The 27,365-nt window shown below is 39.7% G+C and overlaps 1 protein-coding gene across 16 annotated transcripts in view; it reads right to left on the bottom strand.

Moving 5' to 3' along the window:
• PBRM1 (polybromo 1) overlaps positions 1-27,365 on the bottom strand; it is a 56,462-nt gene that overhangs the window by 7,877 nt on the left and 21,220 nt on the right. For 15 of the 16 annotated variants that reach the window (XM_039558822.1, XM_039558820.1, XM_039558816.1 and 12 more), the window contains 14 exons: positions 24,792-24,933; positions 24,194-24,291; positions 21,219-21,495; positions 20,299-20,404; positions 18,450-19,092; positions 17,358-17,569; positions 16,383-16,568; positions 15,395-15,552; positions 14,653-14,919; positions 13,122-13,267; positions 12,673-12,830; positions 11,816-11,999; positions 10,419-10,629; positions 7,802-8,003 (listed from right to left, as the gene is read on the bottom strand). In XM_039558822.1, coding sequence (XP_039414756.1) covers positions 7,802-8,003; positions 10,419-10,629; positions 11,816-11,999; positions 12,673-12,830; positions 13,122-13,267; positions 14,653-14,919; positions 15,395-15,552; positions 16,383-16,568; positions 17,358-17,569; positions 18,450-19,092; positions 20,299-20,404; positions 21,219-21,495; positions 24,194-24,291; positions 24,792-24,933 — 2,990 coding nt within the window. Of the gene's footprint in view, positions 1-3,386; positions 3,546-7,801; positions 8,004-10,418; positions 10,630-11,815; positions 12,000-12,672; positions 12,831-13,121; positions 13,268-14,652; positions 14,920-15,394; positions 15,553-16,382; positions 16,569-17,357; positions 17,570-18,449; positions 19,093-20,298; positions 20,405-21,218; positions 21,496-24,193; positions 24,292-24,791; positions 24,934-27,365 lie in introns of all 16 variants that reach the window. The other variant, XM_039558830.1, reaches the window with a different exon arrangement.

Raw genomic sequence — 27,365 nt, 5'->3', positions numbered from 1 at the left:
GCAGTTTTAATACAGCTTAAAGCTCTGCCATCTGCATACAGATTACAAACACAACACTAACTTGCCAGCCCCACGGACAGCCCTGCTCTGAGGCCACAAAAATAAAACCCCAGACATTTTCCTGCAGTACACATGCAAAATTGATGCACAAAAGCCCTACAACATTCACATACTTGAAACTAATGGCAGTGATGGGTGATTTTTATTAAACCATCTCCAGTATGAACTAAGGCAGTAATACAAATTTTACACTTGGGTGTGCTGGGCTGCAATAATTTACACTCATGGCATTAAACTTTAGTGAAAGGACTTAAAAGGAGCACCCCCTCACAGAATTTCACTGTCCATGTCTTCAAGGTGTCTTTATAGGAAAACCAGTGACACTGCAAACACTGTATTGTGCTGCTGCTCAAAAATCTAGTTTTCTGTATGTGAGGCAAGAAAATGGAGAGCTTTTTCTGGCTTCAGCTCAGATTTGCTGCTATCCATGAAGTGAACCTACACAGTGTAACTGCATTATGCTTGTTAGGCCCTGGAATGTTTAATTTAAATGGATGCATTGCCAGGTAAGCAAGGAAAGGGGTTGGAAAGACAATGAAAAGATGACAGAGGAGAGAAGGAGGTCTAGAGAGATGAGGTAAGTAGAAATGCAGATTTTCTGGGGCTTTTATAGTCTGTTCCAAGAAACCACCAAGTCTTTGCCACACTCCCTGTAATTCAGAAAAGGAACTTCCAAACCAGAGATTTCTGGAGTGAGACTGGCCAAAAACTCTCACCAATTCTGACTGAGAACAGAGTTGATGCAAGCTCAGGATCTAAACAGGAGGAGCAGTTCCAAATAAAAGCTAAACCTGTTGCTTCCTCAGGAAGTTACAATAGTGAATAATCTCTAATCCCAAAAGCTTTACATGGAGAAAACACCAAGAAAATAAAGAACTAATCTCCCTTGAGCCTTCACTTTCCACAGGACACCTAGACTGACACATTAAATATGCCTTAGGTACCCATTTCAAATATCTGGAACCTTATGTGTACCTCCTTATTACAGGGAAATCCTTATTTCCAATGGAGAAAAGTAAAAGAAGAAAAACAACAAAAGCCTCCTTGGCATAAAGGGCTTTCTCACTGTACCTTCTGCCTGGTACTTCCAGGGCACCTCGAGCTGCTGACACACCTTCAGTGCAGTTACATGCACTTCTGAAGCTTTAAAACAAACAAACAAAAAACCCTCCAAGGAATTAAACCCATATTTATCAGTCATGGAACCTTCTTTCTACATTTCCAATTAAAATACTCAACAACTGCTTAATAAAGGTGCCATCAAATCTCCATGAGAAATCAGTTCTTGTAGCTTGTTTTGAATAAGAGCAGCCACTTTCTTACCCCATGTATGAATTGCAAACTTTTATTTTAAACTAGCAAACATGGCCAAACTATTTCCAGCTCCTACAACTATGGTTCAGGATGTCTTTGAAATTACTTGTTTTTCTGTTTCTTACCATAATGACATAAGATTAAGTAAACTTCACCTAAATGTAGAAGACACTAAAGTGCTGCACGCTATGAGAAACTCATCTAAGAAGGCTTCCAGATTTCCTGGACCCGTGGGCCATGAAGAAGTTCTGTGATGGAGAAGCTCTCTGAACTAGAGAAAAGCAATCCAGGGATGGAGGAGGATGTGAGAGGTCCAACCAGAACAAGATACTTCCAAGTAGGACTTGTGAAAACCAAAAGATGAAAGACCATGTTTTTCAAATGGGCCACAAAAGTAGAAAGAGTTTAAAAGGATCTGCTCCATCATCTACTTTAAGGAAGTTATTTCCCAAAGCCAAAGTGAAGAGCCTTGAGTGTTGATCTGCTTGAGTAAGACAATGGTCTGAAATCAAGGTTTGCTGTCACAGGAAATAAGGTAGCATGTGTAGTTTGCAGAATGCACGTTTTTGGGAAAGTTTTAAGGAAGTGTTAATAGCAAGTATTACTGCCCATCAACACCTGCCTCCAAAAATTCGAAAAGTGACTCAGTGCAAAAAAACCCAAGAATCAAACCAAGAAAACACAACCACAAGAGGATGATACTTCTACATATTCTAGATCGAAGTAAATTATTCACAAAAGAGATCAGCACTGGGGAACTCATCCCCCCCCATCCTTTTCCTTAATATACGCACAGGTAAGTGTACATACACACACACACAAACATACACCAACTGCAAACAGTTCAGAGGGAAATTACCACAAACAGCGAAAAAAAGCCAAAAGAAAAATGCAACTCAGTGAAAACAAATGCTTTGTAACCTGGAGATCATGAACCAACTAAGGAATGTGCCTTCAGTTAAACATCCATGCAGCCTATTTACTGAAAAAGGGATTTAGAGACCATGATGAAAAAAGCTTCAAGGCTGTCAGCTTGAAATAAGGCCACAGCCTGTGAGATGAGAAAGAAAAAGAAAAATGACGAAAGAACAAATGGAATAATTGGAATGTCTTAAGGGAAAGTCAAAAAGACCCCGAAACTCAAATCAAAACCCTCCAAATACTCATTTTTATCTACTCGGAACTATTTTGACCTTGACTGAAGCAATTTAATTCTTATTTTAAATAGAAACTGGGAAAGGAAAGCAACCTATCAGGTCACACCTAAATAATTTTCTCACCCATGTATGGCTGATTTCCATACAAGAATCTTCAGTGGACTACATTGTCTTCAGATCTGATCCTGAAAATACTTACTCCGAGCATACTCCCTATGAAATCAAGCCGGATTACAACTGGTAACGAGCTCAACACCCAGCAACAGGGACCTCGTGGAAGAGTTCTCCAAGCTCAGTTCTATTCTGAAAAATAACCTGATAAAACCAGCAATGTTGTCATTTTGTCTTTGTTTCTGCAATGGCTCTAGATCCTGGTCTGCTCTGCTTACCAGTGCCTAAGAGGCAATTCTACAAAGCTTTTGCTTGGATTTAAAATCTGGGTTAGACTCTGTTGGCCTCTCACCTCCCTGACAATAAAACCCCCAACAATCTCCCTCCTGCTTTACCACTGCCACAGATGCTGCATGCACTAGAAGACTATTTAGCTGCTGCCCTCCTGCCACAGCAGGGCTAAAGGTGAACTCCGCAAGGCAGAGTGAATAAACACGACTGCACACTAACAGAACAGGACCACTGCAAGGAGGACCCCGCTTCCCTGCGTTTTCCAGAGGCTACTCTCCACTGCAGCAAGTAACACTGGACACCAGGCCACCGCTGCACTAGGTATGTTCATCATGAAGAAGGACTGAAGAGTTCGAGCTTTTGCTTCCAACGTGACCCAAGAGAGTGTTCAGAGTTATGAAGGGGGTTGATAAAGTGGATGAGGAAAAAATGGTCATAGCTCCTACGTTTTACCTGCAACGGGTGTCAACTGCTGATTGAGCATTCCCATTGGTGTTGGTGGCGGCACCACCCCCATAAGAGCCCCGACAGGAGTGCCTGCCCGGGGGGAGGAATTCTGCTGCTGTGCTGCTCGCTCTCTCTCCTGCTGCTCAGCAACTTTAGCTGCCCGCTCTGTAAAAGTATTTTAGATTTTCAGTTCTGTTTTGTAACCCAGAATTTCAAAATATTATCTGTTCATTAAAAAGGACTAGTCAGACACTGGCATAGTTTAGTCAAATATAAAGTAGAACAGATGAATCTTTTTTATACAGCATATGATTTGATTTCATGTGGCTGCAGCTAAGACTTTTAGAGAACCTTTCATGAAAAATATTCTGCAAAGTTTTATCTCTTTCTAAAAAAAAAATTAAAATAATTAAAATAAATAATAAAACAAAAATTTAAAAAAGTTAAAGAACAAATTTGATGATAATAACACCAGTGTTACCAACATGAAGCAGCAGTCCAGCACTAGGCTCAGTCCGCACTAGGACATGGCAAAACATTCCCTGTTTTGACACCACTGGCTCAGCCAAACCAGGTGCAGCCAAGGCCAGCAGCTCTTGGGCAGATCCTCTACCAGCTGCTGTGGGAATTGAAGCCCCACATCTGCCAGGTGTGCTGCAAAGAGCAGACAGCAGTGCCAGCTGGTGGCACAGTCATTTGTGGGCTCCCCATATATTTTACTACTGATGCAGCTGAAAAGTGGTGGCAAAATCGGGGAGCATTTGTAAAGTTTCCCTAGTGCAGATTGGTCCTTAGCTTTTGGAACATAACAAGCAGCAGTTTGATAAACCAAAAATACTTTTCTCTGCCTCTTTCTGTCATTTCCCCGTTTGGTCCCCTATGAGTCATTTTTTTTTTTTTTCTGAAGATGTCTAACTCACATTGTGCTGCTCACTGGAGGTCATGTGTGTCCTTTGTACGATGAATCTGGTCATTATCTCAATCAAGTCTCTCACTGTGACTGCAAGAACAAAAGATCTACTGCAGGGTAATCTGACCAGAGGACAATTTTATATTAAGGGAAGGGCAAAGGGTCATGGGAAGAAGAAAAAAAAAACAAAACCCAAACAAACAAAAAAGGAGATATACTGAATGCCCACACTCCAGGTGCTTTGGGGGTGTGCAAGTCCCTGCTTTGTATACTCTGAACGTTGTGTCTGACTGGCACAATGAGGAACAAGGAAGAATAAATGGACGCAGGATACATCTCCAGCAATTTTTAACAACAGTGAATGCAGGGCTATGAGCTCTCTTGCAGTTGGTGAAAGACAGAAACTGCCACTAAACAAGCAATCAAGGTCCACTGTCAAAGGAAGGCTAAGAAGAAGTTCATCAAGGAGATTAAGTTATGCACCCTGCCAGTGTTACTCGCTTCCCCTAGGACATGACTTCAAACCTCTATCACACTTTGGACTCCTCTAGAACCTGTTTGTGCAGCTTCTAGCACTACTTCCACACACTCAAAGACCAGTTTCATTTCCAAAGGCACCTCCTTCCTTCTTCCCACTTCTGCAATTTCAGGTGATGCCTTTTCCTGGTCTTAAAATCAAGAGTCAAACACGGTTAGAAGGGGAAAAGGGATTTTACCTTGGTATTTATTTTAAGGATCCTTAGGTGCACACGTCCAGGTCATATGCATCGAAATGCACCTTGCCAAATACCCCCCCCAAAAGATCTGGTATAACATTACAGGTTTTATTAATTAGCATATCTATCAAAGATTCTCTAATGAGAGGCTCAAGTGAGACCCCCTCCCCAAGGAGCCTTCCCCTGGATGGTTCTATCTTAGTTTACAGAATGTGTTCTGGAGAGGGCATCGGGGTCTGGGACACACTGATCCCTAGCTACGAAGCTCCTCAAATGTTTAGTCTCTTAGCTTGACAAACAAGTCCAAGAATGTAGGCAAAAAGCACTAAGAATACAGAAGTTGTAAAAAAGGTATAACAGGGGTATAAAAGAAGAGGCAAAAAATCTTCATGGCATCACAGGGAGTGATGACGACGCAGAGAAACTCCTACATTTAACACAGGCAACTTAGATGTGATTGAGCACAAAATACACAAGATATTTAAAGGTAGATCCTGAAGCAGAAAAATGAGATAATCTTCTCCAGAGCACAGCAAGCACTTGGGGAAAAGATCAAGCAGTTGTTCTGACTCTCACCTACTTTTGACCAGCTAAAAAAAAAAAAAGTCAGACAAAAGCATAAGAGACACTCTGATGAATGAGAAATTACTGTTAAGTGTTCAGCTTTATCAGACTTCAGAGTACTAAGGTTTGAAGAGGGACCCGACGTAGGACAGTACTTAAGTTTTATCTAGCCCCTATCCATGCCCTGACTGCCACAGAACTAACAAATGGAGTAACACTGCCAAAGGGAACTGCAGGAGGTATCTGAAAGTTCAGCCTAGAGCATTCACCCTAATACTCAATACTAAACCCAAATCACATAGGCCAGGACTTGAGATCATTCAAACATTTCCAACACATCTCAAGAGACAGGAGAGAGACCCTCTGCTTTGAACAGAGTTTTTCCTTAAAACAGGCCTTTCCCTCAATCCCATGCATTCTTTTATTTTACTTTATCTAGCTATGCAGGCACTTCCAACACAGCCTCTTCTTTACTCAACTATTGCTAAAAAACCAAATAATACCCTGCACACAAACCAAATGAAATTTTCAGTGGGTCAAAATAGATCTAAAATGTAAACTACTTTTCACCAGAAAACGGAAGAGCCCTTTTTCACTGAGGTGTCAAACCATGCCCACTCCCTGCTCCATGGCTCACATCCACACCAGGGAACACATGAATTTTGTCTCCTCACAGTGGAAGGAGTGGAGTTTCTCTCCTTCCACATATGGTAAGCAAACACAGTTTGGACACTTTGTCACCGCATCCCAACCCCTCAAAAAAAAGCAAAAATAAGTCTAATTCGGGGTAGACACGAAGCCAGGAAAACTACAGCTCAAACCCCAAAAGCTTTGGAAAATTTTAATTGAGAAGGAAGATTAAAATGGAAGCACACAGACAATCATTAACACAGTGGACAAACAGAGCCTTCCTGCAGAAGGGCAGGACTTTAAGCTGCTCTAAGCAAGGAAGCAGTGACATGCCAGCCATCCTCCTGCTGAAGGATGAGGCTGTAAAGGAGGGATCTGCCAATAAAAAGATCATACATGCACCTAGAAGGGTGTAAAAGGAAGCAACTACAGAAGGCCCCAGTACTCTCACAAAGAAAGAGCGTTACCGTTTCCCTTCGCAGCATCTGCAAAGCAAACTTGCACAGAGCAAAGAGTGCTGTGTTACCCTCCAGAACTGCAAAGAGCTGCTACTGAAAATTCAGAAAGGACTGAAGTGGCTGAGAGTGGACAGTGACAGCATGCAAGCTTCCAGCCTCAAGATCAAAGCTGCCTTTAAGTTACGAGTGTGCGGAAAACCTATCAAATCTCATTTTCAAAGTTGTAACTTAATTGGGCCATAACTTTCCAGGGTGTTGAAATGTTCCTATCCAAAGGAGCATTTTCTTTCAATAAAATTGCATCAATACAGTAGTTAATAGTGTTGACATGCTATTAACTAGAGAAATAACTATGGATGTTAAACCCATGTATTTGGCTTGGGTAAGGGCTGGCTGTTAAAGATCAGCTGTGTTTTATTTTAATCAAATAAAAGTTAAAACACTATGACTATTTATCAGAAGGGAGGGAAGGAATGGAAGGAAAGGAGGGAGGGAAGAAAAGGAGGGAGGCAAAGAAAGGAAAGTAGGGAAGGAATCAAGGAAAAGAAGGGAGGAAAGGGACAAAAGATATGTCTAAAGTATCTCATGATTATGAAATATTCCTAGGCTTACTTCAGGATATGAAATCTCTCAATAAAATCAGTTACAACAGTTGATTAATACTGTACTGAACAGTAAGTCATATTTACAGTACAGTACAAGCCTCTTAGGACTCTAAGTACTGTTAATAATGAACTTTTCCCCACTCCCCTATAAGCGTTTCTTACCTGCTGCTACAGCTCTCAAGAGCTTCTTGTCCAAAATTCCCCCCAGTCCTTAAGGAAACATTCACAAAATATTTTTCCAACTGACTTCTAGCCCAGGGGCTTCATGCCCCCTTACTTCTAACTTGTCCCCATTTTCTTGGTCTTTGTTAATTTGGTTATTTGTGGCAAAGACATTTAAATTATCAGTTGTGCTCTACATAACTGAAACATGCTCTTTGCTCCTCTTCAGTCATCTCTCTATGCGAACTTCTCATTAAGGTACGTCCAGAACACAAACATAAATATTTTCTTTTATTAAGCCTGTCATCTGAACAACAGAAAGTGTTGAGAAAGAAAAAAAGGCAGAAAAGAGTTCAGCATCTCAGTTTTTACTTACCTTCATATTCTGCTTTCTTTGTTGCTTCCAAGTTTCTCCATTCAGTTCCTACAAGTCTGCTGAGCTCTCCAAAGGAGTAGTCTGGGTGCTGAGCTTTAATCACAGCTCTCATCTCGCTGCTAAACAAGATGTACCCACTCATGTTGATCTTCCTTTTTGATCCCTCCTTCTTGGTGCTGCCCTTAACAGACTTGGGAGTGGACTGTGAGAAAAAGCAGTTATGACCACAAGTGTACAAAAGAGGAGGCCAGAAGAGAACACAAGGAATTGTGTTATGTCACAGATTTCATCCATTGAGCTGTTCAGAGACATTGCCAACACAAGTTGAGTAAAATATTTTATTTGCCATCACATATTTTAGGAAAATGCTTCCCCACTTCCTCCTCAACCTTTGCAATCCTCACTCTCCCTCCTTCCACCTTCTAAATGCTATTTTGCCTGCCAGACTTTCTTTTCTCTCCAGTGTTCACATCTCTTTATGCAAGTAGCCATTTCTCCCTGAAAAACTGAAGCCCAGTTTATTGTTGATCACTGTTTACCACAAGAGGTTCACATCATGTTCTTATGTTGATGAGTAACAAAAATTCTGCTCCTTTGCTTTTCCTACTACAGATGCTCCTGGTGAGAGCTCCTTGATGTTTTCAGCCATCAAAAAATTAATCTATTCTGACATCTCTATACTGAGATACCACAGCTGGAACCCCTTTTTGAAGGCCCTTCCGCCTGTATTTGTCACAGGAGACCATAATTCATCCATAGTCTGACCAGTAACACCCATAAATGTATCATCACATCAAAACCCTCAAAAGGCCTTTCTCATACCCTAAATGTTACAAATCTGTCACATCTTGAAAAGTGTCATTGTTTCCAAATACCTGGTGGAGGCAAAAAAGAAAACAAAAATATATTCAACTGTTTCCCTCCTCTCCTGAAATTCTGACCATGTTACTGATTCCTTCTACTTGCTGCTTTGACCCCACAGTTCAACACTCTTCTCTCAGCTAAAAACAAAGTTTTAGGGATACCAAGATGCTCATCAATTTAAGCAAGATGAACTGAGGCCCACTTAAATGTGATTCTAAACTGCACTGTACTAACTTGCAAAGTTTTCATTATGAACCTAAAGACAACTTGTGTGGATCAAGTGAAGAAAACTCCACACAGGGTCTGGGATGATACACAGGATACATATAATTCCATCCTGACTTCCTGGGCAAGCCCGCTCTGGCAGATGGAGAGTTCTCGAATCAAAAATAAGGAAATCTAATTCTATATTTGGCCTCTGATACATCTGCAAATAGAGAGCTACAAGTTTACCAGCTGTTCTAGCCTTTATAGTTCTTGCACCAGTTTGGGTAACAGTAATCTCATGGAAAAGCCTACCCACCAGTTTGGAAGGGCAAACAAGACTTTGAGAAACCATAAGAATTCCAAATTTGGTTCTTGCATTCTCTGTTCTTTTACATCTCCCATACACACAATTTCAAAGGAACAGTCTTTTCCAACGCAGTCAGATAACTGCTTATTTAGTTTCAGACTTGCTCAAAGAAGAAATCAAGCAGGACCCCCTTTCTATGCCTTTTCTCAGCCATTTTGTTGAAGAAAAGAATGAAACTGCCCATCTTTTTTTTAGGTACTTTGACTCCATTCACAGCAAATTGCAGCAGGAAAGCATCACCCACCTATCTGTCAAGCCCCACAATACCACATATTCACTTGTCTTGTCTCCTCTCATCCTTAGGTGTTATAAGAGCTCCTTTGTTGGCAGGAGAAAAAAAAAGTTTAAAAGTTCTGGGATTTAATAGTTGCTAGATAAAATTCCATTTCTATTTGGAATACTCTTCAAGAGTTTTCATGTTGCTTATAAAATTCAGCACATTAAACAAGAGTGGTGAGAAACCTTGCAAGGGAGGATGCACTTGGTGGCTGCCCACATGGCAAACATCACACTTAAACCAGGCAAAAGCTTTCAACTTCAGCAACTCTTTCATGACATCCAAACACATTTCTACCCCGGGGTCACATCCTTGCAGTGTAATGAAGCAGAAATCGACATTGCTGGTCACCAAAGTGTCTGAAACTCCCTCCTGCTCCCAGCAGATCAGTCCCATTGTCTCTTCAAGACTGGCATTAGCTGGGATGTGGGAGTGTGGTGACAGAGATAAAGGATTTAATCCAGTAGGAAACAAACTTTTTTGGTTAGTTGAATTTCCAGCTAAAGCAGTTCCTCACACCACTTCCACACTCAGTTACACAAATCCCAGGGCTTGTGTAAGAAAGTTTATATTTGAATTTTATATAAAGACCTGATACTTCTGAACAAGTGTCATAGAAAACCTTATTGTTAGAAACAACACTAATATACCGAAATGTATCCTGGGTTTTCCTCAGCTGAATGATTGCCTTTAGAAATATCTTAATGGAATTAAACACTATCATCTGGATATCATATTGGATATGCCAAAACTGTTTTGTGTAATTTATTCCATATACTCATAGACTGAAATATAAATCTTTTGTGTGTATATGATAAAATGTTACTGTTCCTTTCTTCATTTGGATTGGGAAAAGAATGTGGAATATAAAGGTTTAAGGGTTCCTGAAGGAAAATCCTTACCTGTGGTGGAGTATAAGGCATTATATCCAAATCACTGGCTAAGGGGGGCTGAAGCTGAGGCATAGAAGGCGTTTCAGTCATATCACCTTCCTCTTCTCCCATCTCCTCCATGTCCTCATCACCTCCTTCCAACTCAGCAAATTTTGCTTCCAGCTGCTGAATCTTCTTTTCCAGTAGAGGAGATGGTTCTTTCTGAGGAACTATGGGTTTTCTGGAAGGTGGAGGAGGAAGACAAAAAGCAGCTGAGAATACACTCATACCTTACAGGAGAAAGAACTTATTTTTGAAGAGAAAATCAACTTTTCTTCATTTATGATGGAGCAATATAGAAACAATGGTGACTTGAGCTGTGCCTGTGCTTCCTTTCAGAACCCTGAGCAGAACTAATGTTGTGTCTATGGCCAGTGTTTCATTCCAGTCACTTGTTAGAAGGATTTTTTATGAGTTAGAAGGGGATTTCAATACAAATACTTAATTTCTGCAATAGAAGGCAGTTAACACTACATCTTCCTTAGATTTCACATTTTACTTAAGCTAGAACTTAGTATTTTATTTTATTAATATGAATGTTCACCAAAAGATTTTCATGACCCATACTGAGGACTTAAGTATTTTCACAATATCCAAGAGAATGTACCAACTTGATAAAGTAATGACTTTTCTTAAAGTAAGGGGAAGAAAAAGCAAACATCCATAACATAAACAAACATAAAAAGACTGATGCTGTCTGAACTTCCTCCCAAGAGTGCTGAAAGCTGGTTAGCTGAAATTACACCTCTGATTTCTGTGAATGTCCTGGGTCAGGCTGGGATGGGGTTAGTTCCCTGCACAGCAGCTGAGCGGTGCTGTGTTTTGGCTCTGTGAGACAACACTGTGGCTAACACATCCTGTTGTAGGCACATCATCAAGGCCTTTCCTTTTCCCCACTCTGTGCCCCAGCAGGCTGGGGCTGGGCAGTGATTTGGGAGTGGTGACAACCAGGATAGCTAAGCCAAACCAGCCAAGGGGATATTCCATGCTGTGTGACACCATGCCCAGCAATAAAAGCTGGGGGAAGGAGGAGGACAGGGGCACATTCGGGGTTATGGCACTTGTCTTTCCAAGTAACCATCACATGTGCCAAGGCCCTCCTTTCCAGGAAACAACTAAACATCTGCCTGCTGATGGAAAGTAGGGAATTAATTCCTTATTTTGCTCTGTTTGTGCATGTAGCTTTGATTCACTTTTCCAACTGTCTTTAACTTGAGCCAGGAGTTTTTCTTTCTTCTGCCCTTTAGATTCTCTCCCCTACTCCACTGTGGGGCAGTGACCAAGAGGCTGGGTGGGGGCTTAGCTGCCAGTCCACCACAATCCAAAACAGTGTTCATGTGACCCCCTCATTCCCCTCACATTTTTACCTAAAATAGTATATTTCATCATCTACAACTTTCGCAGAGAGTGAAAACCTCTTCAACCCTTTGAATTTCTTCATTTGTTTGTCGCTTTCGTTGTAGCGGCTCTCGCAAAGAAAAACATCATTTTCAGAGATTTCTGTTGGTCTGCAGGAGAGGAAGTCTTTGAATGACAGAACGACACACTTTCCTGCAGAAATGAAAGAGCTGGGTAAGAAGGCAGCCACACTTGCAGGCTTTTTGTTGAAAGTGTGGAAAGTCCATTTTTTTGCCTGTCTTGTAAGCCTGAAGATTCCTGGCATTTGGCACAACTACAGAAAATACATCGATTGATATTCCAACCAAATGATGCCACTCACAAGAAACCTACAGCAACTTAATGCAGCTTTTGGATGTTTTTAAAGAACTAGAGAACCCACAAAAATAACAAACCCCCATGATCGCTGTCAGTTACTGTATTTATCACAGCATCATAACTCCAAAACAAAGTACACAGCCATCATCTTGTGCAACAAATCAGATTTCAACCTCCTACTCCTCCTTTCAGCTTCCCAGGCAATATGTACTGGAGTAATTATATTAATAAGCAAGAATAGTGGAGTTTTCTGTTCTCTGGCTGCAAACAATGTTCACTTTTATATCATACATGCAATTCCCTTATTGTAAAAAAGCTTTGTTATAGTGAAAATTCTCACCAGAGGTCCCATAGGCAGGAATGCACACTGGAAACTCACTGAATAATCTCTCCTCCCTCCCTCAATGAAAAAGACATACTTGGAATCAAGCCCACACACAGCCTTCAATCACTTCAGATTGTGTACGAAAAGAAATTGTCCATCAGATTTAAAGCTGTTAGTAATTACCCAAAATGCAAGTCATGGGACAGGTCTCCTCCAAGTTACTCAAAAACACCTCCTTCTTGTAAAACATTTTAGTTGGCTCATGTTCCGTTTCTTCAGGATGTATAAAGATTGGACCAAAGAAATATGCAGCTCCATCTCGCACCCACATCTTCTCAATTCTGGAAAGAAACCAAACCAGCAACATAAATGCAAGGCCATTCCTCCCAAATGAGGCAGCAGGATGTTCAGGAAGACCATCAGTAGAAAATGAGTACAGAAGAGCCAATTACAACTGTACAACTGAACCAGGTTTTTATTAGGCAGCTAAACTTCCACCCCAATCTATCAAGAGCTTGTAACACTTCACTCACATTTTTTCCCATCCTCTTTTATATTTTTTTGCAACCAGCCCCTCTTTTGTCCAAGTTATTTTTACAGCTGCAAACTGCAAACAAAGAAGCTGCCCCTACCTTCCTACTCGAGGCCGCACGAGCCCATGTGACTTTATGAAGACACAGTCCCCAACCTTCAGCCACATGTCATTGTAGCAGAGCTGTTCAAAGTAATGGCAACCAGGTTCTCCATTGGACATTTCTACTGGAACATCTTCTTTGTCCTGCAGAAGAAAAAGCATTTAGAAACGTGTGAAAGGAGGAAAATCAAGCACAGAAATAAAGAGATGCCAAGTACCAGTGAAAGGCTTTGCTCTATCTTTATGCTAACAATAGCAGGTAAGCACTAAGCAAAGATGCACGTGCAAAAGTTTCCTGAATTAAAACTACAAAGTCAAAAATGCCCTCCATGTCTGCCACAAGCTTTCCTATTTCACAAAGCTCTAATTTTGCCAGAATAGCAATTTACAGGTCCTTTTTTGTTCTGCTGCTTCAAAGTTAACCGGCCAAGCCAAGCCAAGCCTTGTCAGCTTTGATGGTTTAAAGCAGACTAATGTGCTTAGGAAGCAAGAACTGAATATATGGCCAAGCTAACAGACAAAAAAATGTAATGATTCAACTCTCTTATACAATATGAACACTCCATGTATTGCTTGCAAAGTCATACCATCTGATCTGCCCTATTTAATTTCTTACTTTTTAGTAAAAACTCAAATTGTTCCTCATTTCGTCTTTCAGCCTGGCATTCCAGAAAGCCAAGGAAACACAGGCTTGTCTCCCAAGGTGTGGAAGGAAAAGATCCTATGAGTTTTCGTTCTCTCAGGAGAATTAACTCCATCTTCTGTCATGATGTGAATAAATACACTAATACATACTAAGTGTCTGGCAAAAGCTGACAACGGGTGTGCTGGGTACTGTGTTCTCAGGTTCTGTTAGAGAACTCAAGGCAAAGTAGATTTTTCTGATTTATGATATTTTATGATTCTCTTTTTTATGGCTCTAAATTTATTTCAGATACAACTAATTAAATTTTAATTATTTTAATACGTTTACCTAAATTTATTTATTTTCTCACTCTAGGTAAAAAAAATGAAACATTTTATCTACTATGTTGGACAGAAATACTCTTAAGCATTTTGACAAGAAACTAGTTATCAACCACAAACAGGCCACAAACAACAGAATATTATGTATTATTTACTGCTGCCTAGCTACTGACTGTTTTAGTGAAATGCTACACAATAAAGCATTTCAGCACTGCCATGAACTAAAATTACTCTTTTAGTTCTACTGGTTCTTTAGGCTTAGGGCAGACTTTACAGTAAAAGTGTAATTTTCTGGAGTGGTAAAAAACCCAACCAAGCCCTTCACATGATCACAGGAAAGAGGCTGTTGAATGTAACAAACATTTACATAGTTTATTGTTATCTGTTATGTCTATTTACATTTTGTTTGTGTTTATTTACAAATGTCTATAATACCATTTATAACAGAAATATTATATTCATTTCTATTTTACTGTGTCTGGATGTGGTGAAACCCAAGCCATGAGGGCTAATATTTTGTCATTCTCTTTCTGTCAAATACAATCAACGTTCCCCTTGCGTACCTTTTCAAGATGAAGGATACTTTCTCCCACCTTACTGTCCTCCAGTGTTTCACTGTGTTTCTCCTCATCTACTTTGTCTGTATTGGCAAACACAGAAGCGACTCTGACCACAGGCAGGGGCACATCTCGTGGGACAAATCTGACAGAGCTCACAGGCATAGTCCACAGTTTAATCTTTTTAAAAGACTTTGTCTTCGCAGAATAGCGCGACTCGCACACGTAGACATCCTCATCTCTGAAGTTTTCAGGACACAATTTAAAATATTCCTGCGGATTGAAGAAAAAATACGAAATATTTCAGCAACACCCACATCCCACAGACACAAGTGAACTTCCCTCTCATGGCTTCAGTTACAAGAAATCCCACCCTTGGAGAAGGAGCTAATTCAGTATAGGTTGGCATGTGAGAAAAATTAGGTTTTATTCATTTACCAAGCCAGTGCATTAACAAGTACAAGATCTGAAGCCTGAAATCACCCTCACAAGATTTCTGAGCTTTGACTTGGAAAAAGGACACACTCACCAAGTTGGGAGTGATCATAAACACAAATCAACCAGCACAGGGAAACTCCATCACCTGGGTGAACCACGTATCTCAGCAAGCAAAGGAAAATACAAACAGCCCACGTATTTTATTTAGATGTTAGTGGAATGTCTCTGTTAGAGTGCCTACAGCTCTACAGGAAATAGCAGAAAGCATTACTTATTTTATAAATTACTCTTACCCTGAACAGTCTCTCACCTTGACAAACATGACCACACATTTGCCTAAAATTTTGCTAACAGGAACTTTATTGTAATAATCACTTTTAAAAACTTCTTTCTCCAGGAATTTTCGAGTTGCAAGATGAAACGTTTCATTTGGTCGATAAAACCAGCAGCCATAGAGCCATTTCTCTCCTTTAAAATAGAAAACAAAAAACAGGGAGGGGAGATAGAAAGAAAAAAATGTAAAATGACATTCTCCAGTGCATGAGCCAAGTAAGAACAATTAGAGATTGACTGATTAATCAAATAGCCAGGTAGTCATTTATATTAAGAGCAACCTGCTTTTAAACAGGGCACTATTCATTAAACTTTTCAGGAAAGGAAAACCACGTTTAAAAAGCCTGCCAAGTATTATTTCTCCAATAAAACCTGACTCAGCAAAATAAAGGAGAAATTAATTCTTATTCATAGATCTTGACTTTCAGGCCTTGAAATGGCTTGAAAGTCCACACAACAATCACCTGATTATTTAAAGAATCTCAGGTAACTTTTAAGTTTTTTAAGAACTATTTCTTTCATTTTATGGTATGACAAATTACATGGTGACAAACTCAAATTGAAAACAATGATTTATAAAGAAGTTACAAATATGTACTATTTTTCTAAAGCAAAGGAAACCTGTGCCCAGATTTGGTTCAGATTTCTCAGCACAGAAAAGCAGTTTGCACCTAAATTACAAGGAGTCCATCCCACTCAGAATCCCATCCCTGCAAGGTTTACAATTTGAGGGTAGGCAGAAATGAACACCAAAAAGAGCACATGCTGTTCCAAGAATTTTCTATTCTATTTGTAATATCTTTTAGAATAAAGGAACTCAGAAACAACAACAAAAAAAAACACTCACTGGTCCAAACAGTTCTGCAAATAAAGTAAGTAACATCTACAGAGGAAAAAATATTAAATCGAAAGCTTCAAATACTAAGTTTCACTCTACTGTTTTGCTGCAGTAAGGACATCCTTACCAGCTGAATCTTCCCACAGCCTCTCAATGCAGACGATGTGAGGCTGCAGGTTGGCCTCTGCAGGCTCCACATACACATAATCTCCCACATGGTACATGCTGTTCTTGAAGCTGCAGTCCTGGCTGTAGGTTCGATGCAAACTTGACAGCCCAGCTGATCCAGAGGAATCTTCACTCTTTTCAGCTTCTTATTTCAAGAAGGGAAAACCAGATGTTAGTAATGTCACATTTCCATATTAGGCAAGATTCCTGATGTCAGTGCCTCACTCTGAGCCTGGAGTAACCAGACTTTACTGCTGCTGACATCTATGAGGGAAGATGAACCATGTTAGAAAGATAATTCAAGGACAAAATTGCCAACAGCTCTACTCCTCTCTGTGGAAAAGTGCAATTGGAGAACTTATTTATTCCTTTAAATATGGTGTATAATGGAGCATGGACAGAAATAGCCAGGAACTGTGAAATAAAGGACCTTCAGGGTAGGCTTCATGCCCTACAAAACAGTGCAAGCCCACTCCTCTTCAAACTCACAGTAGCCAAGTAAAAACACAAAAGGCTTACCAAACCTCAGCTCTTTAGCAGTGTTAAAAGCATGATCATAGACACCACCAGTACTTGTCAAAAAGAAAATGACTAAAAGGTCAATGGGAATATTCATTGTTAAGTTTTTATCAGCAGAAAGCTCAAGTAAAAAACTATAGTTTTCTTTTACAATATCCTTGAAATAATATTGGTACCCCAATGTATTCTGATTAAGGAGTTCACATAGGGTTAATACCTACCTACATCTCTTTTTAAAAGCCCTCTGATCTGGCTGATAAGGATCAAAATAAATGTCTCATAACCTGGAAATAAAAGACTGGGGGACAAGCAGACTATTAAGGCCCTTTCAGCAGGCAAAGCTCACGTAGACATCATACCTGTGGGTACATTTTTCATTTAGTACATTCAAAACTCGTGAAAAAAAGGTAGCTACCTCTCTTCTCCTCCTCCCTTTTGAGCTTATCCTCCTCTATTTCTTTGGGCAGCTTTTCCTTCTTTTCCTTTTCTACATCATTGTGAAGGTGCTTGGTGGTGTAGCTGAGAGCAGGTGACAGCAGAATCTCTCCATTTTTACACAGTTCATCTCGAATTTTAATGAAGAACTGCTGAAGTTCCACTGCATCCTCGTAGATCTCTGAATCAGTCCTGTACAAAAACATGAGCAACAGGGCAAAGACACAGTTTGTGCAGGGTGAAGCAGGAGCCTAAACACACCCATCAATCACCACTCTTTGTGATCAATCAAAACTGATCTTCACTCTGCCAGGAGATTTCTGTGCTTACTCATAAGCAGCAGCAGAGACTGACTTCAAGCCATGAAGCATCAAGTGATGCTTCACCTGTTAGTCCACTGTCAATATGCATTATAGTTTACCCAAACCAGTGTTTTTGTACACACCAGTCCTGAAATGCCAGGAAAATCAAAGGTGTGACCAAGGCTACTTGTCACTGGACCTCTACAATCTGTTAACTTCTAAAAACTTGAGTAATAACAGTATTATTAACAAAACTGACTTATTTTAATTATCCATACTCCTCTTAGTAGATGTTTTAAGATAATTTTTTACTTCCTCTCCTTCACAGTCAGGCTCTCACCTGCACATTCCCAAAAAGGCTACTGAATTCAAGCAAAATACTACAAGAAGTTGCAAGTGTTTATATTTTGTGCACGGTGTTACCATAATTCATCCAAGTGTGATTGCTCCAAAAGAGTAAGTCATTGTTTGAGCAGTTAGTGAACAGCTCTCTTCATTTTTTCAATATGAAAGTTAGCAGAAACCTGTTTTTCATAAGGTGTTCCTTTGGATGATTGTTGTCAAAATTATCTCTTGGCAGAAAACTAACTCCTTCCTTGTTTTCTAATGGAAGCAAACATTCCACTGAAGACCTGACAGAGCTTTTGAGATTTAGTTTTCTGAACACCCATATCAAAGAAAGCAAACACCTTAAAAAACCTTCAGCCTTTGTTTAACATTAAATGCAAAACTTGTGATAAAGGATACCTGAAAAATAAGGGTTTGCTCACCTATTCATTCTCCGTGCCCTCTCCAGTACCTCAAACATGTTCTCCTGGAACAAATCCAATCTTCTATAGCGATTATTTTCAACATTTTTTCGGATAATATCAAAAGTCAGAGGAGGTTTATTTGGGAAGTTGGGATCAACAGCAGGAATCTCAGCTAAGGAGTCACTGTAGCATCTGCCCTCATCATCCTGGTGGCTCATAACAGACACAAAAAGGTTATGGATAAGTTCCTGAATCAGCAAAGTGACGTTGGGCACATGAGAATCCTCATCTCCTTCTATTTCTCTCCGAGTTTCAAGCAAAACTTTATGCAGGACCAGGGCATCTTTATAAATCAAAGATTCCGGCTCGTTGTACGTGCAAGCGTTATTGAACATCATAACAAAGTCCTCCACCATGGAGTCGATATCCTGGTATTTATTTGCCATCATATGGCTTCTGATCTTCTCCATGTCCACGGGCTTCTTGATGGTGACATAGTAGTCGGGGAGCTCGGAGCGGGACGGCAGCCGCAGGAAGATCGCGCTCAGCCGCCGGCCGCGCTTGTCCGTGTAGTTCTTCACGGCTTCGTACACCTCGTTCAGCTTCTGCTGCATTGGAGTCATGTACTTGGACTTTTTAGGAGAAATGCCACTTTTCCTACCTAAGATGACAAAAACAAAAAAGAAGTTACAGTTACAAAGCTGAGAACTGGAACATTTCTTTGTCCATCTCCAGTGGAAACCGGAGAATTGCTCATGGAAGAACCACCTCATGGTGTGAGCAGAAGCCTCACAACATGGAGCCCATTCCAGGCTGCAGCTTCCCTTATTTTTCATAATTGTATAGTTTTTTTTCTACTGTTCTGTTTGGCAAACACAGAATATGTTGCTCCACGCTCCACCTGGCAAAGACCTTCTCAGGCTTCAGCACGGAAAACACCTTTTCCTACCTAACATCATTAACAAAGTCCTCTAAACTCATTTTGATCTTACAGCTCTACATGAATATCTCCCTGCAGCTGTTAAAAATCCAGTCATCACAGGGGTTTTGTTATCACGAAAATTAAGTATTCAAAATATTATCAGATTTCTTTATGACATGTTTATGGCAAATTAGAAAGGATTATTACACGTAAAATGTAAATTAAGGCCTCTCATGGGATTATCAGGTTGGCCTTTTGATTAACTCAGGATCTCTGTTACTGCACTGTACAGACTCTACCTGAGAGTTCTCTACACCTGTACTTTACCTAAGAGCTACACATTTAATTTGCAAGAGAACTGGGTGCAGTTATTTTCTTTAAGGCTTTTTGTGCAGTTTTATCCTTCTCAGTTTGCTCAGTTCTGAACACATATTAAGAGAGCATAAGATTTGAGTAGTAGCAACTTTGTAAGGGCAACAGCTCTAGGAACAGACATGGGAAACTTCACTTCCAAGTTTTTCATAGCTTTCAATAATCTATCAAACCAAGTTCACATTTTTTTATATCATTCTGTGAAAATCCCAGACATTCAACCAAGGAAATTAAGAGATTTGCTCAGTTTGAGAAGCCCCTTACTTTACTGGGCACATAGTGCACCATCTAACATTTGAATAACACTACCTGACTAAATCTCACTCATTCCACACATTCCCAGGTCTTTTTTCTTCAAAGTTACTTTTCTTAGAAAACACTATATGCAACAACTTAATTCTATTGTATAATAAAGACATGCCATTGCTGTCAAGATTTTGAAAATGTAATTCTACTTTCCTTGTCAGTGTTAACAGTTGTGCAGAATATGTCTATTCTAAAAGGAAGATCTGTTCACCTGTACTGTGTTGCTAGTTTTGAAATGAGACAAGGCAATGCACAAGGTTGTCTTACTTAGCTTTAGTTTAGGGGATGCAACATCATCATCTTCAGCCAAGGGTCCCAGCTCTTTCCTTTTTTCTTTTAGGATCTTTTCCAGCATATGGGCATCATTGTACACCTATTAATCAGTAAAGTAATCAAAATCCAGCCAAAACAAGGTTTACTGTGGTTAGACTAGTTTAGAACTAGCTCCTAAGAAACACTTAAATCTGAGTTTGGAAAAGCTGAAAGCAAAACTGAGTAATTTATTTAAGGTGTACATTTGAGAAATAAGCCTTTCATTTTAACTGACTTACACAGGAAAGCAGAACTGATGACAGCATCTAAATCAGAGAGCTACAAATGTTGAAGAAATTATCCAATTAAGCTACATTTCTATTTCAAAGACTACAAAATGGCAAGGGGCAGCTGTGTTATCAAATTCCTCCTCAAACCCTTCTGCAGAGCAATGAAAGACCCCTTGAACTACTGTGATTCCATCAAGGTACCAAGGACTAGAACAGTCCTGGGTCTTCAAGTCCAATCCTGGTGATGAAGTCCTGTGCAGCAGCTGATCAAGTTTCTTGTCAGAAACAGCTGGAGATTTCTTACCACCACCCTGTTTCATGTCATTCTTGCTGCCTGAGAAACATTACTATATAGACACACCCAACAAAATACTTGTAGATGAAAACCATATTCCTTTCAGACTCATTTTGTTAAGCTAAACAAGTGAGGTCTTCTAGTCTGATCTCCCACACTCTCCACTTCCATGAAAAGAAAGCTGGTTTCCTTCTAAGACATCCTTTCTCAGAAGTTCTGAGAATTTCTACTTTCGTCCAATAAACAATTACAACAAATAATACAAGTAATAGTCAAAGTGAAACCATCCTAACAGAAGTCTGTGTCTGCAAAGCAGCAGAGAGAAGTGTGGCTCTGACCCCAGTGAGTACCTGGGAGCCTTCCTCGTTGTAATGCCTGGCGTTCCGGAACATGAGCTTCATGTCCTCAATCATGGCCTCTTCCGCCGCATACTTGTCATTGCGGATGTTGTGCTCTATCATCTTCAGGTCCATTGGCTCCAGGATGATTTTGTAGTAGTCTGGATAGTCCTTTTTGGATGGCTTAATCATGAACAGATCGCAGAGCCGCCTGCCTGTGCCTGGCTCTCGAGCTTCCAGAACCGCATTGTACAAGATCTTCATCCGCTGCTTTCGTATGTTCTTTTTACTGTCAGGTTAAGAAGAACACAAAGGAAAAGAATAAATGTCAGGGACTCCTTTCCCCACTTCCAACACTAATATCACAATGACATTATCCTCTGCCATGGAGAAACAACCACAACCACCTAAACACACACAAGAATTTCAATATTAATACAGTCCACTAGAATTTGCAAATGATGACAGCATCATAACCAACCAGGAGCCTGATACTGAAACAGGAAATGACTCTTTGAGATGACTGTTCTCTCATTGACCTTGAGTTAAGTGTTCTACAAAATAAACCAACTAACTCATTTTTCAAAGTGCAAAGGCCAAAAGGAGCTCTGAGCACTTTCCAGCTGCAGAGAAAACAGACCAGTCAATCAGGCATCTGAATCCAAGAGCTCGAGATCCAGAGCGAACAGGGTAAAAACCTCCAGCCAGTACCTTCAAGACTACTTCTGCTGAACACAGAATACCAAAGACATGAGCTATTTATCTCAGAGTAATTCTGTACATTCTTCAGTACCAAATAAGAACATCAAGGATGTAGCAGAAGGAATTGGTTAATTATCTGTCAATCCAAATGAAGTTCAAAGTCAATGAAGCTCACCAAAACTGCAAACCCAGGTAGAAAATGGTACATGCTACCTCCACAAACTTTCCAGTCATCCTGTGTGTAGCTGTTATGGCTGTCTCAAGAAATCTGACAGAGCTTGTCAGAAAACAGTACATGGCTCCCTGCACACATATTACATGGCCTATAAGCAAATCAGATAAGGGAGAGGAAAATTTATGTCAATAATATATAGTCTCAGCTCAGATACTGGGGTACTCAGCAATACACTCAATACAAAGCACCTGTAAACAGCCTTCAAAGCTGCAATCTCCTTAAGACTTATTCAGGTAGTTGTAACTTTGACTATTATATTATCTGCAAAGGCAACAACCACCACAAAAACTACCTTCAACTGCAGAATGTGCAAAATATCCCTGTACAACCTGTAAGAAACCAAACTGCAACACAGATTTTCCATCATCTGGATCTTTTCCCCACACATTTAAAATATCCTAATTCAGCATAGTCTCATACCTCAGATAACTCTTGCTCCTTGGTGAGATCAGTGAAATAACTAAAGAAAACTAACAACAAAGAAAACCCAAAATATACGTTCTCTAGGCTAAACATTACCACTGTTGGCAAATGTTGGTTGGTTGTTCACACTAGCAAGTGAGCAATGCCAGAACATAGACATGCTGGCAAATTCCCCATTTTAACATGTTTCCAGATTTTTCTCACTCATTTCAACAGAAGCAGGCAAAGGAAAACCAAAGCCGAAATAGCAAAAGGCCTGCCAATACTCAAGATTCAGGTGATGCATTTGATACATAAAAGGGGCAGTCAAACAACTTTCCTCTGGGTAGCTGTTATTTTCCCAGTGGGATGAATTTTGCATGGGTTATTAGTCTCCTTTTCCAGCAACATTTTGGAATTCCTCTCATGGCTTCACTTCTGTGACCAGCAGCATTTACAACCTTCTTTTCCTTGCTATCATTCAGCAAGTGAAATGGATAACAAGTATCAAACTGACAACATCAAAAGCGTTTCCAGGTTCTCTTCAGGCATCATTCTGATTTCCCTTGCCTATGAACATGGCAAATCCCTTGTTCTCTTTCCTCTTTCATTGTTCTTAGATGACAGGGCCTGACAGATTTTTTCCTTTTAAGTATTTCAGTATTATTTGGCACAAGGTGATCAAAAGCAACATGGGGTTAAAAGGACACCAATGACAATTTGACTTGCTTGATTAGGTTAGTACTTCTTTTTGAATCTGAAGATCACAAAGCTAGCAATTTTTGCAATTTGTTCCTTTTTGATTACTTGGTTCTGTGGTCTGCCTTTCCTTTCCACTACATTTCTTCTTCCCAGCATCCCTACACTGCACCACCTCCTAAATCCATGCTCATATTTTCTCTCTGCAGATTTTTAATGAGTGGACATTGTTGCACTTAGTTGATTGCACTTTAGTGACTCGTTACTGATGCTCTACTCCATTCCCTTCCTCCCCCCACAACTGCTGTTACTTTGACAAAACAAGAAACAAATACCCAGGAAGCTGAAGGTCATAAGCAACACCAAAGAAAGATGCTGAATTTTACACTGGCTGTTACTACCACTGCAGTAATATTATCAGAGCTGGAATTTATTTCAAGTGATACCATGAGGCAGACTTGAGAAACTAGCCCTTGTTGGAGTGAAATGCATCATTAGTATTAATTGCATAACAGCTATCACTGTAAAGAATACCTCCCATAAGCCATCATTGTGCTTAATAAAAGAGCCTATTGCAAATCACTGGGAATTTGGTTTATGTTACAGGACCCAACACAATCAACCTCTTATAATCAGTTTATCTATTTGTCAGGCTAAAATAAAACAATCTCCCCACAAAAAATCCTGAAATCCACTGACAAAATTACCTAATCCAGTGCTATTACAGTGTCCATGTCACTTACAACTGATGCTGACAACTGTCAACTAATAGACCAAACAAGGGAAATAAAAGTCAGCAAATAGTTTTGAATTAATTAGAATCAACACTTAATGATGTCTCAGAATTACAAATCCTTACACAAATGCTAAAAGCCATGGCTTAATACTCTCTTTAACAAATGAAAAATGCAGCAATGTCACGGCCTCCAGGAACTACAGAAGCAGATACCTTTTCCTTTTTGAGCTTCCAGTATCCGATGTAGCAGAAGAAATCATGCTGTCCCCATCCTCAATGTCATCTCTCCTAGCAAGCTCCTTCTTCTTTGCCTGAAGAAAGAACAAACCCTTGACAAACCCATTTTACATGTGTGAGGAAAACAAACCCTCACTGCTGGACACTTTTAGAACAGAATTTAACAGCAGTATAGCTCTTTCTAACTGACAGAACAACTTTTGAGGAACCAATTTGAAAACAATGCCATTTCAGACTGCAGCACTTAGCTGAAACACTTAATGAAATCTGAAGGGTTCTAGTATTATCCAGTTGCATGCAAACCCTAAAAAAACCCTGCATCATCAATTTTCTCACAATTTAATTGAGTTAGGAGTCATAGTAAGGAAAAAAGTGACTGCAAGAAATCACAGAAAGCAGCAGGTGAGCTGAGAAAAAAATCACTTTGTGATGCTCTTCATTCCCATACTTCCCCTTAAGCATGAAATACTTCTGCAAATAAAGGTCTAGTTAAAAATGATTTTGGAAAAATATCCATTAGGGAAATGAATTTACATGAGAAGTTATATCCTTTTGCTTGTTCTGCTCCACATACCTGCATAACCTGCTGCATTTTCAGCACTCTTTTATAGATGGCAGAATTGGGTACATTGTAGCGCTTGGCATTTTCAAACATCAAATTCAGATCAGCCTCCAACTGATCTAAAGTTTCGTATTCATGGTTCTTCAGCTTGGTTCTGCAAAAGAGAAATACCAGCCAGTTATTTCACTAGCTATACAGTGCAAAACAGTTCTGTAATATCTTCATTCTCATGATAAATCAATAGTCAAAGAGCTCTAACTACAGGAAGGGGATTTATTTTTTGATTCTCTAGTAACATCTTCCACTTGTTATTTTAGGGCAACATGTCTCCTCAAAGAACGGCTTCAGTAATTTTGGAAGTTGTGGAGACTGAAGTCCTGTTTTCATACTCGGGTGAGATTCACAGGTGAGGCAGCAGCACAGCCTGCTGAGGCTGCTGCAGTGCCCCTGAGCCCTGACCTCAGGGCAGGCCAGCTCTGCACAGCCCCAAACACTGCCTTCCCTTCATCAATTCCACTCACCTTCAGTGAGAGCCAAAAGTGCCCAGCACCCCTCATGTTAAACTCTTCAATTTGTGCCTTCTCTTAAAAAAACACCTGGTCCTTGACTGGTGCTACGTGCGAAGTGCACTTCATGTGAAAACAGTTACAAGACTAAAAACAACAAAAAAGCCATTTTTCATAGGCTAAACACATGAATCAACATGAGTTAATGCTTAACTTGATGTGTTTTCTTGCTGAAAGTGCTATCTTACTTTTTTTAACCTTCCAACACTTCATTACACACAACAGAAAATATTAATCTGCAGAAACACAACCCCCAAGCCTGTCACAAGCTGCAAACCACAGCTATCCTCCTTCACACCTTCCTCACCCTCCTGCCTGGCACATTCCCATTCACACACCACCTTTAAACCCAGTCTGGTTTCTGCAGCACCTGGCTGAACGTCACCCTGCTTGATGGAGCATTATCACTACCACAAAATAAATCTAGTATAAAACCTTTCAGTCCCAAGCTTTCTGCTACCAACATTTGTTTCTCCACAACCCAAAAATCAAGGTGCAGGCTATGTGATTTTAAGCAAACAATTTACATTCACCGTTGTGTTCATCAAAGACCTGACAGCAAAAGTAAAAATCCAGACTTAGACTGAATGGTTTGGAAAGTGACAACTTCCAACCAGAGGTGTGAGGAATGAAAAATGTACGGGCACAAAAGAGATTCAGTTCTATTCTTCAAAGAACCCCCTCTCCTACCATTCTCCTCTCTGTACGTGCTGTCAGCAAACAATAGGATGATTAATTAGGTAGGTTATTCACATAAGTACTTCGAACAGATTTAGTTACACTCAAACTCAGCAGAACTCAAGCATCATGATTTCTCTGGATTTAGAGGATGAACTGCAGCTTCACAATAAATTTTTAACAAGCCATCTCACCAATCTTAGGATGAAAGGATTCTATAAACATCAGTTTATTTCACAAAATGAGGCTGAAACTAAAACCCATAGCTCTAGTGAAAGTCACTGCCACATAATACAAATTACATACTAGAAACTAAGAGAAATTTCTATGAAAATGATTGACAGGGATATAATTGTACCTGAAAGCATGGGTAAAACTAGAAAGAATTTCATTTTAAACATAATGACCGTTGCAAAATAAGCAAAAAAAAAGTTTAAAAGTAAGGCTACAGTTTCATAATGCCACTAAGCCCAAAAGAACACTGACATGTAATTTGGTTGAAATCAGAATATCAATTAAAAGAATACTGTAAGTTGGCACTCAACTCCCTAAAATGTGTACTGGAAACACATTAGTCCTTCCAGATGGAATATCTGAAAGGACTGATGATGAGAGAGATACTCTCTCCATATAATCAAAAGATCCATTTATTAGATCACACTTAGCCTAAAAATTTGCTACTGAAAAAATTCAAACACCAGATGATCCAACTTATTTACTTGTATTTGGAAATTGTGAAGTGCTAGTCCTGCCTCTTCAGGAAAAAACAAGCCAGTAACAAAGAATGAGTAGGATCAAGAGACACATTTGACAAATGTCCTATTGAGGATGACAGTCTTCTTGTAAAATCCATTGGCAACCCTGTTTATTTGAACCTGTGATTTTATAAAGGCCTTACTTACCATATGCACTGAAAGTACTTGCTAAGGTAGGAAAACTGGTTACACAAACAGAAGATTTCAAAAATACACAATACTCACCAAATAATATATTAACTAACAAAAGGAATGAAAGAACTCCTAAATCTCAAGATAAAGTAAAAATATACAATATATTCAAAATATTAGAGATGTCATTTTCTCTTCCCAATTGGCTCATTCATAAATCAAGCAAACAGAAACACAGAAGTTCTCCATAATCTCCTCAAACTTCAGCCCAGGCACCAGTCCCCACTATTTCAAAATAAGTTCCACTCCTTTATTTGTCATATTGCTAAAACTGCTTAAGTTATATGGCAAAATATGCTTGACCAGGTGATGACATTTACTATAACCTCCACTCAAATAATCTATAACATTCAAAATCAACAAGAGCGACCACAAAATTCGACAGAACCTCAACA

The sequence above is a fragment of the Corvus cornix genome, chromosome 12 (assembly GCF_000738735.6).
Source record: "Corvus cornix cornix isolate S_Up_H32 chromosome 12, ASM73873v5, whole genome shotgun sequence".
Lineage (NCBI taxonomy): Eukaryota > Metazoa > Chordata > Aves > Passeriformes > Corvidae > Corvus > Corvus cornix.
Note: the sequence above shows the minus strand (reverse complement) of the source record. Positions and strands in the feature narration are given on the sequence as shown.